We start from the raw sequence: 20,428 nt of genomic DNA, 5'->3' as shown, positions 1-20,428 counted from the left end.
TCATATGATGGTCCATTCAAAGTTGTCAAACGAACACCGAGACATTTCACCATCATCTGCAATGGCAAACAATCAGTGATTGGAATCGATCATCTCAAACCAGCATTTTTAATGCAAGATCCAACAACTTCCTCATCAACATCACTCCCAGAAGAAAGCTTACATCCCGTTAAAGAGCAACCTAAAACTACCAGATCTGGAAGAAAGGTTAAATTTAACCCAAAGTACTTATAACGTACCGATGGTACTTGGGGGGGGGGAGTACTGTGGCGTTCCGACAGATACTTCAACTTCTATTCATGAGATGGCGCCACGTGTAAAATCCAGTTCTTAATCGGAGCAGCAAAGCGACGTCATTACTCACTCAGACTTCTCGCGAGACAACTGTACACGACGGTAGCATGAACTGTGTTCCGAGCTCTGTGTTGATCTCTGCAATGTAATTTAAATTGTAATTTAGTACTTAATATATTCTTTTGCTATAGGAGATTGTCTACTCTTATTTTCTTTAATTATATCATGCATTAAGCACACGACCACCAAAGAACTAATGTAGTGTACAAGCAAAATGTGCGTTTGGCAGCATGTATAAAAGCTAGCTTAGGGTAATGAACTGATTTAAAGTTAGGCTCTACAATCAAAACTTATAAAGTTAAATGAAATTTAAGTCTAGAACATTAGGTATAGATTTTGAAATATGGTGTCATTGAGGTCCAGTGTGTGTAATCTTTCCAACTATGAAGTTGGTTAATATATAATAGTTGAAACATTTCAATATGCACAAACTATTTCACCCAACACACAGCTGGAGAACAAGGCGAGAAAGAGTTTAAGAGAGAAAATGTGAATTATTAAATGTTATTCTTGCGCGTGCATATTTTGTAGCTTAAATACTTTTCCTTCCAGAATTATGAAAGGAGATAAGAGAAAAATCTGCTATGGATCTATATATGTAAACTCAAAAGAAATTTTGTAGAATGTAAATTTAACCATAAAAACTCAAATGAGTTTTTATAACAGCTGGCTCATGTATTTAGATTTCAGAATTTAAAATCTTATCGAAGGTCATTTAAGACCTTTGTTTTTGATTTGTTTAAATTCTGGTTGGGGAAAACAGGATTTTATGTTAATTAATTAACCAGTTATTATGATCTGAAACTTGAATACAACTTTTTCTTTCAGTAGTCCTCACCAGAATGAAAATTAGCAGATTGAATATTTAGGCTGATGATTTGAATGTTTTAGAATAGAGCTTTTGCAACCTTCCTTCCAGTTTGTTGCATACTATCATCAGCTCTGTCCAAGTTCATTCCAGCTTCAGTTATTTTGCTAGCCAACGTTTAAATATACGCTGTTGATAACTTGAGCCAGCTTGACAGTTTTGCGTATAGTCTCAGACTACATTACTTGAATTTAAATTTTCAATTTTATGTTATTTTAAATAACCAGAAGTGGTGGGGTTTACTGTATAGCACAAGAGAAAGAGCACATCTTCAGAGTTTATTTAAAGAGTTTGATAAAAAGGTTACAGTAATCTTCTCCAGACTTTGTCACTGTAACTCAGCCTCAAGCAATAACTTACTTGTGAGTTTAGTAAGATCTGAAGGACATTGAGTTAAACTTCTCTACACAACAGAACACTATATTTTTTCTCTAAACTAACGTTTAATTATTTCTCTGGCATTTTAACTACTTTTGCCATTAAACTACATAATGAATAAGTTAATCTTTAAATTTCCTACAAAATCAATACGTGGTTCATTGACTGAAGAATTAAAAGAAGTCAGGGTTAATATAAATTAGAAGCTTATTAAGTGAAACTAATCTTCACACCAAGTTGAGAATTGGTGCCAACCATCAAATGCAAATAAATACAAGATTATTTGTACAATTTTACAAAATTTGGCATCTGAGGCATAAGATCAAAATATGAAAAAATATCAGCATGTAATTTTCGAAAAGTCTTATTTTATGTCAAAACATATACTGGAACAGAAAAAGAACTATTCCCTCTCTTTAGTACACATAACTGCACTTAGTTCTTGTTTAATTTAAGGTTCATTTTAGGAATTCATCAGCAGTAATTTAGTATGTGAACATACTGGTGTTAATTTAATCATAAAAGTCAAATTATGATTTTGAACTTTGGGGAGAGGATACATACCAACATTTGTTTTACCTGACTTAAGATCATTTTATTAACATGCTGCTTTGTAAAGCATTTGCTATTAATTTTCAGAACTGGATAATTAATTAAAATCAATACACTAAAATGTGTTATAAAGCTGGGACCTAAATTGAACTTGATATTTTTAAAATGCAGGAATTTGAAATAAAGTTGAATTCAGTAAAATCTCACTTCATGAAAAATATGAACAGTACATTATGCTACTTTAAAACTGATTCAGACTAAGCAATAAAAACCATTTTCTATTAAATACTGAAATGCATTAAAATTAATAACTTAACCAATAAAAAAAACCCAAGATTTATATAAGAACTATTTAAATATTTCACACAAAATTAGTTAAAAACACTCCAACTGAGGTAAAACTTAACTTATTTTATATAAAAAGTTACAAGATACAATTTCTGCTTCAAAGACAAATAAAGAAACACACACAAAGAGCGTGACTAAAAGTTCCTTAATATCAAACTAATATGAAAATTTAGTTATAACTACTTAATAAATAAGCAAACAGTAACCTTTGAATTTAGGTATTGAAAACACAGACGACGAGAATCACTACCACAGCAGTTCAAACTTTTGCTACCTGCAACAGATATGAATACAATGATACTGTAACATTAAATAATGTTATGAGAATATTAAAAATAGTGAAAAAAAGGTACCTTCAAGTGCTGAATTTTCTTGTAAAATGAAATCATCTAAAGCACAAAAACCTTGTTGAGGAGAGTAATTTAGTATCTGTAAGCATTTACTCCAAGATTCAGCGTCATACAATATACAATTATTTATGGATAAAATCTGATCCCCTTTTGAAAATCCAGCTGGCTGTGATGCACTTGAATGCTGAGAACAGATCAGAGTATTCACTACATATCTCTTAAAGAGATGTCAGTTTTCAACATATTGACACTAATAAAACTAGAAAAATGCAACATAAAAAATTTAACACAATTATTTCCTTGATGATCAAATATATAGCCATCATTAACAGTGAACCATATTTATCAGTAAATTGATATAAAAGCTTCAATTATACTTCAACTTTAGTTAAATTGAAATGTAAGCAAATTTTAAGCAAAAGGAGATCAATTTTAGTAAATTTGGTTATGGAACTTTTATTGAAATTACATTCTCCATTTACCTACCAGTAGCTCCATTCAAACAAGTGGAAAAAGTGCTGTGTTATGTAGCCTTTACTTTTGCAATTTTTGTCATAAAAGTCATATAAATTACATATAAAACACTAATCAAAATAGTCACGGAAACCAAAATTAGCATGAAGTTGAAAATACGCATTAAAATTTCTTCACAGAGAAGTGTCTCACTGAAACAGTGCATAACTTATAGTATACAGTACAAAGTCCGTAATCCGGACTCGTCGGGACTTCAGCGATTCCGGATTAGGGGTTTTTCTGAATTATAGATAATCAATTAAAATCTGGTAAAATGGCATGCAGAAATTATACAATTAAAAATATGAAACCATAACTTATGAAATAAAGAGCAATAACGATTTAAAGGGAATCAAATTTTACAAAAAAAAAGCTTAATATTTATTTGTTTACTTTATTAAACACTTCTTTCAATGCGCGCATGCATAAAGAATACATTAAGCATAGTCGAAATTAGAAAATTGCAACCAGAAAACTATTTGATGTGTATTCGTGATATTTATAATGACAAGGAAATTTATTTAAATTATATCAAAGATGAGTACATCGAGATGAAATACTACACTTAGCAAGGAATTATAAGCCGAATAAAATAAAAACATCTACCCTGAAGATGAGGATAGTGCTGACAGATCAACTTCCAGTTCATTGCGCGCCGAGACGTCCCCCCCCCCCCAAGAGCAGCGTGAAATTGATAAACAGATTTCGGAATGGTTAGAGAAACAAATCATTAAGCCAAGATGTTCTGATTACGCATGTAATATCGTGCTAAGTAGAAAAAAAATGCGGTTCATTTAGACTATGTCTGGACTTAAACGACACTTAAAACCTGGTGAATCCCTTTCTGAATATTTAATTGCCAAGTGTGAAATAGCCAGTCGCATTTCTGTTGATGATTCATCAATTCTTGATTATGTAATCAATGGGATATCCGATAAGAGTAGTAACAAAATTATTTTGTATGGGTGTAAAACTATTTCTGAATTCACAGAGAAATTAAAAATTTATGAGAAAATCCACGTTCCAGATACGAATAATAAGGGTTATTCAAGTACTAACACACAAACTAAAGCAGCGCTATACCTAATAAGAGTAAAGAACCAAGGTGTTACAACTGTGGAAGTATAGGGTGCGCAATGTATGTGCATTCTTTACACGCATGCGTAAAGGATAAAAAAAAAAAAAAAAAAACTTTTGTGGCTTTGAGGTCCAGATTGTAGATCATTCCGGATTACGGACTTTATACTGTAATTTTCAAACGTTACCCACCTAGAAAGGGATCTCCTCAAAGCTGCTTTAAGCATGAAAAGAAAAGTAGCAAACCTATCCTACTCCTGCAAATTGAACCCAGAACATATATTTAGTGTTTAGTGGTTTGTACTTTATAGAAGTACATAGATGAAATTTGCATTAATAACATACTTGAAAACATACATGCAAAGGGGAGAGGCAAATCTTAACCTAGACCTTGAAATTAATTTGTAGCTAAAATATGAGCAGGAAAGATTCATGAATGTTTATGCATAAAGATAACTAAAACATCTGTTCAACACATAAGAAACAAACTGATAACACTTATTTGGTAATTTAAATGCACTGATTAGTTAAAAACTGAATAATAAATATTAACTAGCATTATTCTCAGCACAACCTGAAACATTTCTATTCATACATACTCATTCAAGGAAAAACATATGAATAATTTTTCATCTTTAATACCAAATGTTCAGCAAAGCAAAATCCACCAACTTAGAAAATTAGCTGATCTAAACCTATTGCCAAACAACCAGTTCATTTGGGATTTTAGTGTTGTCTGCTTCTCAGTTAGCTAACAGTTTATTAAAAATGCAGAAATTCTATCTAGCTAACAGTCTAATAAACACACAATGAAATAAATGGCCACAATAACGCAGATTATATCTACTTCTCAAACTTGCTTTCAAAAGCATCTGAAAAATAAGGAATGCAACTCACTGCATAGAAAACAAGGCAAATTTCACCCAGCTTCTGAGCTACTCAGACCAACATTCTTCTTAAATGATTGTACTACAATCATGAAGTAAAACAAAAAGTGAGATCAAGAGATTTCACATTGAAATATTTACATATAGTCCTTTCTGGGAACAATTGAGTGAAAAGTACAGGATGGCTATAAAATAACTTTTCAGCCTTAATGACAGCAAGGTTAAATGAGTCCAAGTGTAATTCAAGATGTAAGGGTTACAAAGACTGATATTGGGAATGATGTGGATAACAACAACACAGCTCTTAGAATTATAACAGCAATTAAATTTTAAAAATCTGTAGTGGCCTAGTTATTGCAAGAGAAATAATTATTTTTTTATCTTATATATTTGTTCATTTGTTTAATTATTTTATAAAATTAATTTTAATATTTTGTTAATTATTCATATTTATATTTTTTATGCTGAATGGCAACAAGTAGTTCATATTTATATTTAAATTTCTTTATGCTGAATGGCAACTAGTTCTGATTGCGAGGTTTTTGTTTCCAAACGTTGCTATTCTAGTAGCGTTGCATTTCGATAGCTGGAAAATAAAAAGCAATAAACTTAGCTCTTTGTTTACAATTCATGCTGTTTCTAATCATAATTTAGTTTTCAACATTAGTTGCCAAAGCCACAAATCTCTGATACCAACACTTAATTTTCTAGCATTTTAACTGCTTGCCTGATTATCCCGAGTTATCTCGAGTTCGTAAATATTGCAGTTAATTATTATCCCGAGAAAACTCGGATGAAGCAGAATTTGTTAGTATGATTTCTTTTATAACGGTTTTACTCGGCTGGAGGAAATGGAAGGAAATATTTAGCTTTGATTGGCAGTTTGCCAAATTTTGTTGGTTGCGGGGTTCTTTTGGAGGGACTGGTCACGTGTTTCCCTATTGTATAGTATACGTTGGCTTGTGGATTAGTAATGTATAAAGAAGGATGCATGCGTTGGAAAAAAATAAAATAATGGCGATAATGAAAGATAGCAAAAGCGATGATTTTTCAGATAGTGATTATGAAAAGGTGGGGAAGAAAATAAAAAAATAAATAAATAAATAAATAAAAATAAAAAAATAAATAAAAATCCAACGAGACAGTGTACTCTGTGCTCCTGTGAAAGAGATTCCAGCGATAAGCCAATAAGAAAAGAGACCAGATACCAGTGTAGAACGTCAAGTATCACTCTGTGTTGTCCCTTATTTCAAAAACTATCACACAAAGATTAATACTTAACTTTTTTCGTTTGCCCGAGATAACTCGGGATAGTAAACTAATATTAAAAATAAATGCTTTTACACCTTCAAAAAAATTAAAAATTCAACTTAAAATCTACATATTTTGATTTGTTTCGTTTTGTTGTATTTAATAATAAAATAAAAAAATGTGATGATTTTTTGCAATTTTTTTCAAAAAAAAATTTGTAAGGGAAGCGGTTAATGCCATCATCAGAATGAAAAATGTAATTTAATGGTGCTTTAAAAAATGGCAATGCAAGAGTTTTGGTAAAGAGGAAGAATGGGAATGACACACAACAGAAGGCGATATGCAATACTGTCGACACACATAATTTGCAGCACTGCAAGAAAATTGCATGTTTGTTGCATAAAATCATAGGCACCAATCACACAACCCAAGTGACTACCATTGAACAGACAAATCACAAAAGATGATACTAGCTTGGACTATTATTACCTGTTTTATGACTATTTATTACCTGTTTATTTTCTGCACTGTATGTTTATGTTTATGTACTGTCATAAAAATTAGCAGAGCTTACATGCCTGCATATGATCTTTCTTTTCCAATGCTAGTATGCAAGCATTTTATTAACTACAGGTATTATTCTAATGTTATTTGCTGTTTTTGTACTATGTTAATCACATTATGATCTGAAGAAATAGGTATTGTTATAAGAAAGTTTTAAAACTTATTTGCTGTAATCATCATCATGAGAGTTTGAATGCTGTTTTTTCACATTACTCTTTAGCACATACTTGCTAACCCTTATACCTTGAGTTTCATTTTGATTTATTCAACTGTGGCCACTAGGGGGACTTTAACCATTAGGGCCACTGGGGACTGGGGACTAGGGACTGGGTATGGCATGACCGATCCATTTTCATTCAAGGTTTTTGTTACTTTATTCTTATCTGATTAAGCCAGAATTTCATGTAGCTGTAAGTCACATTCTTTCAGCAAACTAGTTGAGCCCTAAAAATAGATTTTGAGATACAGGTGTTGGGGGTATGTCATACCCATTCTAGTCCTTGCGTCAGTCAGATCTTTCCTTTTTTTCTGTCAGCTTAGTGAATTATGACACACTATTTGAATTACAATGAAGAAAATAAATATTTTCAACACCTTATCGAGACTGTTTCTAGTGATGACAAACCTATATCTGATGGTGGAGTTACCTCTGAAGAAGGACTGAATACTGTAACAATTATGATTCTCACCCAATTACAAAATTGAGATAGAAACAGAATATGGAAGTTCATTGTCAACAACCGATTTTTATATTGTTAAGATAAAGTTACAAAATGGCAGGAGAAAAAATACTGGCAAAATGTTAGGAAACCTTCAAGGAATATAATTAGCAAGCTTCCAGGTAATACAGCTTATTCAAGAAATGTTGCTTCTCCCGTAGATGCATGGAATGATTTCTGTGGTGCGGATTCAGGCAGGCTCCCAAAAAGAGTACAGCATTACAAAGTTGCTAGAAACTTGCATTGCCTTTCTAAAACACAATTTAACTGGAGCTGCAAAAATTGGCTCTATGCCAGCTGGTCAAATGATGCTTACGCGATAGATAATTCGCCAAGAAAGTGATTGCTTCCAACGTTAGTGCAAAACTTGCTTTTTGGGAGGATAGCCATATGAAATTCCCTGACTTTTCCAGATTTTGACTGAAATATTTAATGTCCCCATTTTTTTGGTAAATTTTTGAATTTCCTGTCTTTTTCTGGTTTTCCAAGTAATGTGGCACCCTGTGATTGTTAAAATGTACTACAAACAACTTTGATATAGTACAGTATTTTGCAACACAGTGTAATGCAGTGAGCTCAGAGAATATGATTTAATTCTGTTGTACCATGAATCTATATGTAATATAATTGCACTTTCATTGTTATTTTTTCACAGAATGAGAGTTATTACAATCAATAATTATAACTTTTCAAAATTTGCAAAAACCTTTATGCAATCAATTGATTGCTTCTGTTTACTTCACAAAACAAAATTCAAGCAAGATTCAGTTCTAAATCAGAACAGACTAAGAAGGAATAAAAATAAATTCTGTCTGCCTACAGGAGATAAAGCAGTAAATAGGTTATTTAATTACAGCAAAGCCTCGAGGGCTATCTGCCTAAGGGGAGGGATGCCTTCGTGGAGGACTTTCTAGGTGAAACTGGTTCGTATACAGGTTACACATGGAGAAAACCACGAAAACACCCACGCAGCCAGCCCGTTCGAGGGATTCGAACCTCGGATAAAGCAGTAAATAAAGCAAAAAGAAAAGAATTCTGTTTCTACAAATATATAAGGAAAATTACTGCAAACCACAAAATGTATGAGCGGCTTTCCAGAATTTGCAACACATAATACTCAAATAACACAGGATTCTAACAAGAACAATCAGAAACAATAGACATACAGTGGAAAGTCCGAAATTCAGCATGATCTGATATCCAGAACTCTGGACCACCAGCCAAAAAATAAATGAATAAATAAAGTAATTAAAAAATTTCCCCTCTTTACAAAATCTATAAATAAAGATTATAACACTCAACAAAAGGAAGCAGGTGTGCCATTAATGTGATTTTTCTTCCAAATGAGATTAATGCATGTCGGTTCCAAACACCTGTTGAGTAGGGAATCCCATAGTGGCCAATAACAATACAGTGATGGACATACTGATATTGGCAAGAACCAGACTTCTGGTTCTTCAATCTTTGTGGGGAAGGGAGGGGACAGAGCTAACAATAAGCATTTTGCTCCCCCCCCAGTGCAATTTCTGTGGGTATTCTACTGACTGGTATCTTTCTAATTTCTAAAAAATTTGCTGCCACATGTCTCGCTGAAACTCCAAAAATTTTGCAATCCCTAATTTTGCTGTTCAGGCTCCTATACATTCTAAAACTTTTGCCAGTGTGGTTGGACTGGTGCTGGAGGGTCAGCACCGCTGACCTAAACAATAAGTGAAGTCCCAATGCTGCCATGTCTACGTACCATTTTACTAGACTTAAACTGATGACCTAAAATTCAAAATTGCAAGTCTTGACAATTCTGGATCTTGTACTCTGAACCATATTTCTGCCAAAGCGTGACTTGCCTCATTGGTCATTCAAAAAAGCAAGAGGAAAATGTAGTAGGCATAATTCCACTGAAAATTTAAAAACTTCCTTCGCATCCATGAAAATACTTCCTTAAACTTTAGGTTAAGAACCAGTGCCGTACAGCAGTGCTCACTGTTGTTGATGGTGGCTATATTCTCTGCTGATCATAGCACATTCTGTTTTCTCAATGCACCTGAAACTTGAATGATGTCATCTTCATTAAAAGTTTTAAATTTACATACTTGAAATTTTAATGCTTTCATACATAAGGAATCTAAAATGAATATCTAAGGTATTTTCCGTTCTCATGGCAATGTAATTTTAACAGAATCCAGTATAATTTAAAACAGTCATTTATAAATTTCACCTAAACCTCAAAGCAAACACCAGCTTTCACTAAATGCATGATTCAAGAAAGCTGACAGCAATAAAGCCAACTACATGTCTCCTGTATGTTTATAATGGTTTCACATTTTGATGTTTAAATATCTCTTCGTGAAAAAGGATTACAACTTAGATTTAATTTCATAAAATACAGCTAAAAATAAAAACTTACCTTTATTACCCTTCATCATTTGAGTTGGATATTAACATATATTATGTGAATCTTGTCACTACATAGTGTAATACTATACAATGACAGAGAAAATTATTAATGTTTATTAATTTGTTCATGTTAAAAAAGAAAAAATACACTTATGCAGAGCCACAATTACCTGCTCAACATGAAGAACAGTAAGTCCATTTCCTTTCTGAAATACTGGAGCCAGTAAAATAGTATTGGAGACAAGAAGAAGAATGGCGAATATGGATAAAACAATATTATGCCAGATACCAGCTGAATAGATACGGATTTGTTGCCAATACGATAACTGCAATAACTGTTCATTGTCGACAGCAATATATGCCATTGGTAAAACTAAGTAAATTTTGAAACCACAGCATTCTATTAAAATCCTCTCCCTGAAAAATTAAAGATTTACATCAGCACACAGATAAACACCAATCCAACCCATTACAATACATATAAACATACATTTATTAATGTCAGTATGTAAATGATCAATCTAAATATTTCACTGAACTTAATTTAAGCAAAAATAGTTTATATTTATAATACTTGAGTTTTGAAGTTCCATTTCGTTTTATGCCAATTTTTAATGAATGTGCAGTTGGATCTTGATGTATGCAGCTGTCAGGGTAACAACAATCTAAGCAGTTATACTAAACCTGCATATAAAATTTTAACCCTTAGCAAACTTAAATTTCAGTACCCTCTTGTTTATTTATATCAAACATTTATGCAATGAATCATCATCTATCTGTCACTGCATGCAATACTGCCTTATATGAGGCACAGTAACTATTGAGTATATGATTTGGATTGGATTATGGCAAAACACTCAAGGGCTATCTGCCTAAGGCAAGGAATGACTTCATGGAGGAAACTAGCTCATATTTATGTTAAACATAATAAAAAACATGAGAACTTCAGGCAGCCTGTTTGCCAGGATTTGAACTTGAGCTGAACTACCAGCATTTAGCACTTTTAGCTAATCCTTTTCAAACAGTAGTAGTATTTCATATTATGCTAAATAATTATTTATATTTCTAGCATGCATACATATATAATAAAATATTTGAAACATACACATGCTCAACTAGCACAAGAAATATATTTAGTTAAATCTAAACTACAATTGTAAAATTTAGTATTTAATAGGCTATACTATTTACTTATATTTTACATAAAAAAAATAATAAATAAAAAAAAATTAAAAAAATAAATTTAAAAAAAAAAAAAAACTTTACCTGCTCGCTGCAAGAGCATGACCAAATTCATGAACTAAGGTGCATATAAACAATCCAGTTATGTAATATGGTAGGTGTGAATATGGCAGATTAAAGCCAGGCAGCTAAGAAAGAAAGTTTTAAAATAATGAAGACTTTTCTTAGATATAAATAAATAAATAAAATAACCATATGCATAAACGAATCTGAAATTTTTTATGTTATTATTTAGTCTATGTACTCGAAACTGATTTATGGAAATCTATGGCTGATTTTTTTAACCTAATTTTATATTCTGAGTATATTATCTTTCTTACAACATATTTTAGAAATATTCCAAATATTTCAGAAAATTTCTTAATAGTTGGATTAATATATGTTTAGTTTATGGTTTTTTACAACAGATACCAAACCATACAAAAAAAAAAAAAAAAAAAAACTTACCACTGGAGTAAGAAATGGACCACCATAATCTCCTGGTTCTTCAAAATCATGAAACCATGATATTATCAGCAATGCAACACTGGGCAAAAGACTAAAAACTGTTATTACAGCACCAAAATCATAGAACTTCCGCAATAAATTTGGTTTCAGATGGCCCAGCTTACGGAAAGTACTGTTAAAGCGGGTGATAGACAAGACAAGAAAGCCAAATCCAACAGTCACACCACTCGAATTCAGTAGCGTTAAATATGGGAAGAACATGCAAGTCTATAATATAAGCATACTTAAATTGCAATTAAATGTAATATACAATTTATACATAAAATACATACAATATAATTATACATATAAAATATATATTACATAATTTATAAATATAAATAAATATTTCTATAGAACAGATAAATGAAGTCAGAGTGAACAACATCTGGTCCTCCAAACCAGTAGCCCCCCCCCCCAAAAAAAAATAAATCTTTTTCTCCTTACAAAATCTATGAATCAAGAAAAAGGCAAGAGTTTTCTCTTCTTCTTACTAATCCCGATCCATGAAGTTCATTCGCTTTCATAACTTCCAACATGAAATTAAGTCTCTTCAGCATATCTTCACGTACCAAGGCAACACAACTAAGTAGATGTTGCACAGTAACTTACCAGTTTTTACATATGGCACAAGTAAGAAAGTTTTTAGTATCACAGGAATATCTGAGGGTCTTTAAATGTCTTGAAGTCAACCGAGCCAGAGCTGTTTGGTTCTTCCTGTGACCCTTGAAACCAATTGCAGTATTGGGAACTGTACTACAAAATACAACGAGTGTGTTGGTAGCTGTCTCCAGCAATTGTTAGTTAAAGCTTATCTTCTCGAGTATAGTTCAAGACAGGTCCAAAGGTTCAGCAAAAACCTGAGGCATGAAAGTACCCTCCTTTGCTAGTCTATTCACTATATCATATTTCAGATTTACATAAGATAGTATCTATTGTAGATGAAGGACAGATGAATGGGGTTAAGGCCTTGAATTTTTCAATAATTCCTCTCAGATCTTTATAATATTGCTCCATTTATCTAGGTACTGGATTACACTGCGGCTGTCCGCAAGGATTCAGGTTTCCCTGGATAAACACTGCTTTAGAGCATAGTCCAAAGCCATATCAACAGAGATCAACTTAGAGCTGAAAACGTAACAGAAATCCATATTTCTACACTTGAGAGAAATTCTTTCCACTGCAAATTTAATAACAGTCCCGCTACCAGTGCATCCATGTTTATTCTTACAGCTACATATATATATCAGAACTGCCTCGAAAGGTATTCTATTAATCACTTCCCAAAGCAACCCATCTTAAGTACGCAGGATGTTAAGAGGACTTATTAGTCAATAACCATATATGGAAAAATACACCAGACAATGAGTCCATAGGGGATGCGATAGGCTTCAAAGAATTAAATTTAACAGAAGCCTGCAATACATCCAATTTCTTAGCATGACTCAGGGGACTATTCCTTTTTAATCTTTGATTATTTCACAACCATTCAAAAAGATTGCAGTACAATGTTGTTCACAAAACTTAGGAGTTTGCTAATGTACTTAGTAAGACTAGGGTTACTTCTCAGCCGCATGGGTTGCAAATCAGCCTTGTAGAGAACGATTTCAGCTGGAGTACTGTTGCGTAGTCCTGCAATAAGGCATGTTGCACTCAGTTGTACTCTTTCCTGATTTTAGAAATTTGTATAGGCTGATTTATAATCTGATTTTGAAATTGTATATCCAAGGCCACATGGGAGATTTGAAAACCACATTCAAGAATCGGTCTTATAAAGCAAATAGATATAAGTTATCCTTAGGTTCTTGGCATCAGTGCCCCAGTCACAGCCAGGAATAAATTTCAAAATACTCAGTCACTTTCTAGCCCTACATACCAGCAGATCGATGTGATTATTACACGTGATTTCAGAGTCAAGGACAAAACCAAGATATTTGGGATGCCTCTCTCTCACACTGTAAGAGGTGACCATTTAAGAAAATTTTTGGACCGTAACTATATAGCCAACTGTCTGTTGTAAAGAACCCAATTGTAGATTTAAAAGGAGTAAAACTAAGTTTATGATCCCCAGCAAAGTCCTGAATTTCCCAAACTGAATCATTTATACTAGATTTGAGATGTCAATGTTTGGACCACTACGCCAAAGTACAATGTCGTCCTCAAATAAACCAATTTTGCAATCATGAGTAATAACAGATTTGATTTCATTCTGCAGATGTATAATATAAAGACTCTGTACAGAGCCCTGAGATATCCCTTGCTTTAATCAGTTGATTTTTTTTTTTGTTTGTTTGTTAGCATAGTAGCGGGAAAGGGCAAAGAATTGGATTCTGAGTAATCAACGTTCATTCAACATAGCAAACTGCACTCTTCCATTAATTTTCTGATATAAAGCAGCTTATTATTTTGTTTTTTATTAATAATCTTATTACAATTACATTTTCAGTAAATAACATCTCAGTTTTACTCTTTCCCTGAAACTGTACATCCGTCAATCAGCCAATGGACACTGGAATTTAATGCATGCTGAAAGTAGTTTATTTAAAATATACACAGAGTATTCTTTTAAAAAGTGATGATGATGTTAGACTAAGAATTCTAAAAATATTTTAATAAAAAATTTGATACATGGGCACTGCAAGATCATGAGACCAACGTTTTTGCAGATATTTTAACCCATTAGCCGCTGGTGTTGCGTTGACGCAACGGTCAAAATAAATGCGTATATAAATGTAACTACTTAAGATATTTTATACCAGCAGATGATTTTGTGTAGGGAATATTATGAAGATTATTTCTGTAAAAAAATATTTGCCTTCAACAATCATTTTGTTTATAATAATTAATCTCATACTTTAAGCAAAATTTAAGCAAAATTTTCGACCGGGTATTTTTGCTGAAAATATTTAACAAAAGAATCGCCGTCTTTATAAGTGATCTATTTTTAGTCAAGGTCACCGTTTATCAGAACATTACATCAGTCAGATGTTTATATTTGTGTTGGGAAGCAAAAGAAAACAGGTGTTGCGCTGACGCAACGTCAGCAGGAAACGGGTAGTCAATCTCCTTTTCCACTCATTCCTTTCGATGTTCTGGTGGTTTAAAAATGCCTAGTACGAGGTATCTTACATTAGGAGAAGCCCTTCAAAGATTTTTTGATGAAGAAATAGATGATGATAATGTTAATAATGACCAGAATGAAACTGATATTGTTGTTGTTCCCTCAGAAATTGCAGAAACTACTGACGAAGAAGAAAGGAATGGCAATGTTTTAAATAATGATAATGATATTTTACCAAATGATACTGCTGGGGAAGTTGAAATTCACGTAAGAAGTAAGTTTCAGCCTTCTAAAAGCAGTTATAGTCATACTAAAAAGTTTAAAAAGCCGAAGATTGAAATCTTGAAGTGGATAAAAAAGGAACTGTTAGTTATGTGTCAGGAAGAACATGAAGAAAGAGAGAGAAGAGAAATTATAAAAGACAAAATACAAGGTAAAACTAGTGCACAGATTTTCGATTTTCGTTTTGGTTTAGATATTTACTCTCTTCTTGCTGAACAGACAAATATATACGCTCAGTAAAAAAAAAAAAGAAAAAAAAGAAAAAAAAAAATTATTGCATCTGAAGCCTATAGGAGATTTATTGGAAAATTATTGCTTACAGGATATTATTCTTTACCTCAAGGAAAAAAGTATTAGTCTTTTGATAAGGACATTTCTGTTCCTGTTGTACGAGAATCAATATCACGTTTGCAGTACAGGAATATGAAGCAGAATTTGCATTTGACAATAGTCAAATTGACAATACTGATAAATTATATGAGGTTAGACCGTATCTAAACTTACTAAATATCACCACTTTTTACTGCTGGAAATAAACTCTTTTAGATTTCAGATGCGAGAATGCATTATTTCTTTTGCAAACTCCTATTGAGAGTGTAGAATTAGCCAGAAATAGATCAGCAACAGGAAGACCTAGTAAATTCAGCATTAAAAAACCATTGCATGGAGATAGTAGACATTTTATCGTAAAGTCCGTTGATAACAAAAGACTTTGTTGTAAAGAGTACCATAGCCAGACTGTTTATAGATGCAAAGTATGTAATGTAGCTTTACATCGTGATTGTAATCAAGATTTTCATGCTTGAATCTTTCAATTGAAATAATCTGTATTTGTAAAAGAAATACAATGTATATTTAATGTTAAATTAATTACAAGTAAAGTGATTTGTAGATTTATAAAATGTTATACAGCTAAAAAGTAATCCTGCGCTCCACTCAATAGAAACATCACACGAGTACAATCCTACTCACTAAACATCCGTAGTCTTATTCCGCTGACGTTGCGCGAACGCAACACTCGCATTTTCCACAGGTAAGAGCATTTTTTTTTTTTATTTTCAATGTAAATTTATGTTATAAATACTTAATTTAATATTTGTTATTATTTTCATGAGAAAAGAAACATTCCTTGTAGTTTTGGCGGTTAATGGGTTAAAGTGCTTGGTATAATTTATTACCGGGTACCAGATTTTATCATGATGATGATAAGAGCCGCAAATCTGAAAGTTTTCGGATATCACAAGAAAAAGCAAAATTTTTGATTAATGAAATAGCAGAAGAAATGTGTAATAAAGATGATATAACTGAAGTTTTACATTGCAATGAAAATGTTATAATCAATGAGTACAATAGAAGGTCTACCAGCGGCAGAGTAGTAAAGTTGCTGAACACTAATAGTTCAGTCTGCAGGTTCGAATCCATGAAGGCATCCCTTCCCTAAGCAGACAGCCCTTGAATGGTTTGTTGTAATTAAATTTAAAAAAAAAAAAGGCCGACTATCATAGCATGATTTTAAATCTAGAAAATACTGCAATTTCAGCTTCAAGTTCCATTTTAATTTTACACACTTGACATTAAGAAATCCTTTCTTTATGCAAAATATCTCTTTCTTCAAGAAATATATCATGACCTAAAACTTGGAAATTTCCAAAATCCAGAATCACTGATGTCCTCACAATTCCGGATCATGGAGTTTATACTATACAAATATATAAAAAGAGAAACAGAAAAATTAACGCATAAAACCTCAATTTACATATTTCAGAGTTTATGTATGTGACAAATAATAGTGTTGAACCATAAATATTTAACAGAGAAAGACTAGTCTTAAAATTCTCATTACAACCTTTATCTTGAAATTAAACCCTCTCTGCATGATTTTTTAGAAATATATGAAGCCCATATATTTTACTGCTTCTGATGTAAATCATTTGTCAAGTAACTGACAGTAACATCTGTCCTGAGCATACGAGAAAAAATTAATTTATAGGTAACTATCATGTGTCAAATTTACTTAAGATTTCCATTAACCCTACTTGGACAAACCAGAAAGTTATACCGCTGCCTGTGGAAGCACTGCAATATCCCAAGATTTTAAATAATCTTTTTATCAAATCTTAACAACTGCATAACCTCTATCACTTAAAGGTAGACTACCATACAAATGTCCTAACTAAGCATTCATTCAAATTTCTAACAGTGTGATATAACTTCAGCTACCAAAATGCTAATGCCAGAATACTAATTTAGCAGAGTTGGATGACAGAAAGTACAACTCTGATCGTCGCTGCCAAAAGCTCTATGTCTAAAACTTTTGAAAACTCAGCCTTAAATAAGCTTACTCATTTGCATCTTGGTAATGGCTAACAAAAAGAAGTTATAGTACAAATTCAAATCATAGTAAAATGGGTTAACTTAGGTAAGGGTAACTTTCCAGTTATCCTTACCAGAATTTAAACTACTAAAAAACAAGTCTTAATGACCTTATAAGGGAGTTTAATTCTAAAACGAAAGCCTTGAGCCACATTTTTACAAAAACTCTGATCTAAAGTAGTTATGATCTACATATTGCATAATTCAACCTTTACATGAACATACAAAATTGATCAAGCATTTTCTCCTGGTTCTCAGTTCATTCCAGGTTCCTGGAAGGAGTTTAGCACAAAAGAATGCAAGTAAAAGAATAACCTCATTTACAATTAACTTTTCATGTCCTTAATATTTTTTACCTCCTCTCCAGCTTTCTGTTAGGTAAACAAATGTGCATTACCTCCTTATTCCTAGATGGATAGATTCTTACAGATAAGAGACCTCAATAACACCCTATTAAAAAAATATCCCTGATGCCAGGGGTATCAGAACATTTTAGCTCGCGGGCCATATCAGCTCTTTCACGAAGCTTCGAGGGCCAGGATCCAGTTAATTCATCATATCACGGCAATGCAAGTACAATGGACAGCATACCCGTTTTTAAAAGAGGCAGTGAGAGTTTTGTGATTGGATCTATATACTATGATCTTACAAAGTACCTTGTTTTTTACACTTTCATGCAGTTTCACCTAAGATATAGTTATGTACCTCCCTTTTTGGTTGCAATCAATATATATATACACTTATCCAGCTTATATATATATCCACTATTTGGCTTGAAGGGCTCAGGTTTTTTAGTCTTATATGTTAGTAAATTATGCATTTTTTGCTTTAAAAGTTACTGAATTATGTTCTTACATTCCGGTTAAGGTTTTTATGACTTTAGTTAATCTGCATGCAATAGTTGTATAATTATCAACAATTTCAAAGTATTTTAAGGGGTACTAAGCCTAACGAAGCCACCATTTGTTTACATTTTAAACTCTTGTTTTGAGTTTTCATGTGTTTTTGCTGCAAAGTGAGAACTGAATTGATTGAATGAAAAATATATCTCTAATGAAGTCCGAAAAAATAAGTTTAAATGAAGTGTGGTAAAAATGTGTGTAATTTAATAGGATGTATGAGAAAGTCATGCATGTTCACAAGATTTTTTATATAGAATGTTTCACTCATTGTAAATTTAGAAACGGTTGTAAAAAGTTTACATGTTTAATAAAGAATGTGCATGATAGACAATGGCTGTTAAATAAAATAGTTAATGTGTATGTTAGTTGTTACGTTAAATTTTATTAAATTATTTGAAAGAAATCCCTGGCAGGCAGGATTATTAGTGCTCACTGGCCTTGGGCCGTAGTTTGGAGACTCCTGCTCTAGACCAGTGGTCGCCAAACTTACGAAGTTTCTGAGCTACAGTATCGTTTTTAAGTCTTGCATTCCGGTTAAGGTTGGTACGTACCAACCAAAAGGACTACCCACATTTAAAAAAAAAATCTTACATTTGTTTATTGCCTATAAACTTATATTTCTAGCAAATGTGAAATCAATTTTAGTTAAACTGTATATAACAAAAAGAAACCGAATTGTATCTAAGAGAGAAACTGAAGTGCAGTTCATAATAAATAGCAAATATAATAAGACTTTTTATCAGGCTTATTAACTTTAATGAGAAGGATGGAATTCTTTTTTTTTTTTTTTTATCATCAACAAGTTTTTTTAGCGTTGGGAGAGTAGGTAGTGGCTGCCATTCGAATACTCTTTTCCAAGTGTTCATCATTAAGTCTTTCTGTACTTATTTTTAACACCTTTCACACTCGAAAAGGAAATCTCACACAGATATGTACAGCTGAACATTGCTTTGACTTTGAGACAAACCTGACCAAAATTGAATATTTTTCTTTAGAAACAGGAAGCCAAATATTTTCAGAGCTTGAAGAAAGTGATTTGGCAGATAAATCATTTTGAGAATCAATCAGTTCTAACTCCACTGTAGCATAGTCTTCTTGAAAATCAAAATGGGTTTAAAGTAGATTGAAGGGTGCCCCTTTTATTATTGTGAAGTTGTTTCATTTATGGTAACCTGAGTGGTTGAATGTTATGGAAACTTTATTATGACGTAATCGGTTGCGTAACTACGGTAAATTTGAATGACGGAAAAAAATTTGTAATAGCTTGTGGTGTATGTTGGTTAGAAAGTAAATTGCTTGTTTTGTGGTTAAGATGGTAGAATGGCTGAATGTGGTAAGATTAATTTGAAGTTTCTGTACGATTTGTAATAAAAGGGGAAAAGAGCATTAATTAACTGGTGTGCAAATGAAGGTTTACTTAGTAGCCATTACAAGTGTCCTGGTTTGTAGGATGGAAATGCATATGGTCGAACTTCGTAAGATATTTTTTACTCTTATTTTTGTGAATTTATGTGGCGATGCCAATATATTGATTCTAGTTTAGATCATGGGATGTTTTGCAAGGGCTTTTGTGGTGTGTGTTGCTTAGGAAGTACATTGCTCATTTCATTGTTTAGATGATACAATGATTGAATGTAATAGGATTAATTTGAAGTTTCTGTACGATTTGGAACGAAAGGGGAAAAGTGAATTAATTGTGTAAATGAAGGTTTACTTAATAGCCATAGTCCGAAACCACGTAGTATATTTTTGACTCTGTCTGTGAATTTCTGTGGTGACGCCGATATACGGATTGTAGTTCAGATAATTTTAGGAAGTTTTTGGATG

The 20,428-nt window shown here is 32.4% G+C and overlaps 1 protein-coding gene across 4 annotated transcripts in view; it reads right to left on the bottom strand.

Annotated features, from left to right (window-relative positions):
• The window catches only part of S2P (membrane-bound transcription factor site-2 protease), a 56,903-nt gene that overhangs the window by 31,201 nt on the left and 5,274 nt on the right, over positions 1 to 20,428 (bottom strand). For all 4 annotated transcript variants that reach the window (XM_085807624.1, XM_085807625.1, XM_085807626.1 and 1 more), the window contains exons 2-6: positions 11,945 to 12,211; positions 11,522 to 11,625; positions 10,426 to 10,672; positions 2,854 to 3,034; positions 2,707 to 2,774 (exon numbers count right to left, since the gene is read on the bottom strand). In XM_085807624.1, coding sequence (XP_085663750.1) covers positions 2,707 to 2,774; positions 2,854 to 3,034; positions 10,426 to 10,672; positions 11,522 to 11,625; positions 11,945 to 12,211 — 867 coding nt within the window. The remainder of the gene's footprint in view (positions 1 to 2,706; positions 2,775 to 2,853; positions 3,035 to 10,425; positions 10,673 to 11,521; positions 11,626 to 11,944; positions 12,212 to 20,428) is intronic.

Source organism: Stegodyphus dumicola, chromosome X1 (assembly GCF_044657685.1).
Source record: "Stegodyphus dumicola isolate Sdum_Otavi_A_Nest chromosome X1, ASM4465768v1".
In the NCBI taxonomy this organism is placed as follows: domain Eukaryota; kingdom Metazoa; phylum Arthropoda; class Arachnida; order Araneae; family Eresidae; genus Stegodyphus; species Stegodyphus dumicola.
Note: the sequence above shows the minus strand (reverse complement) of the source record. Positions and strands in the feature narration are given on the sequence as shown.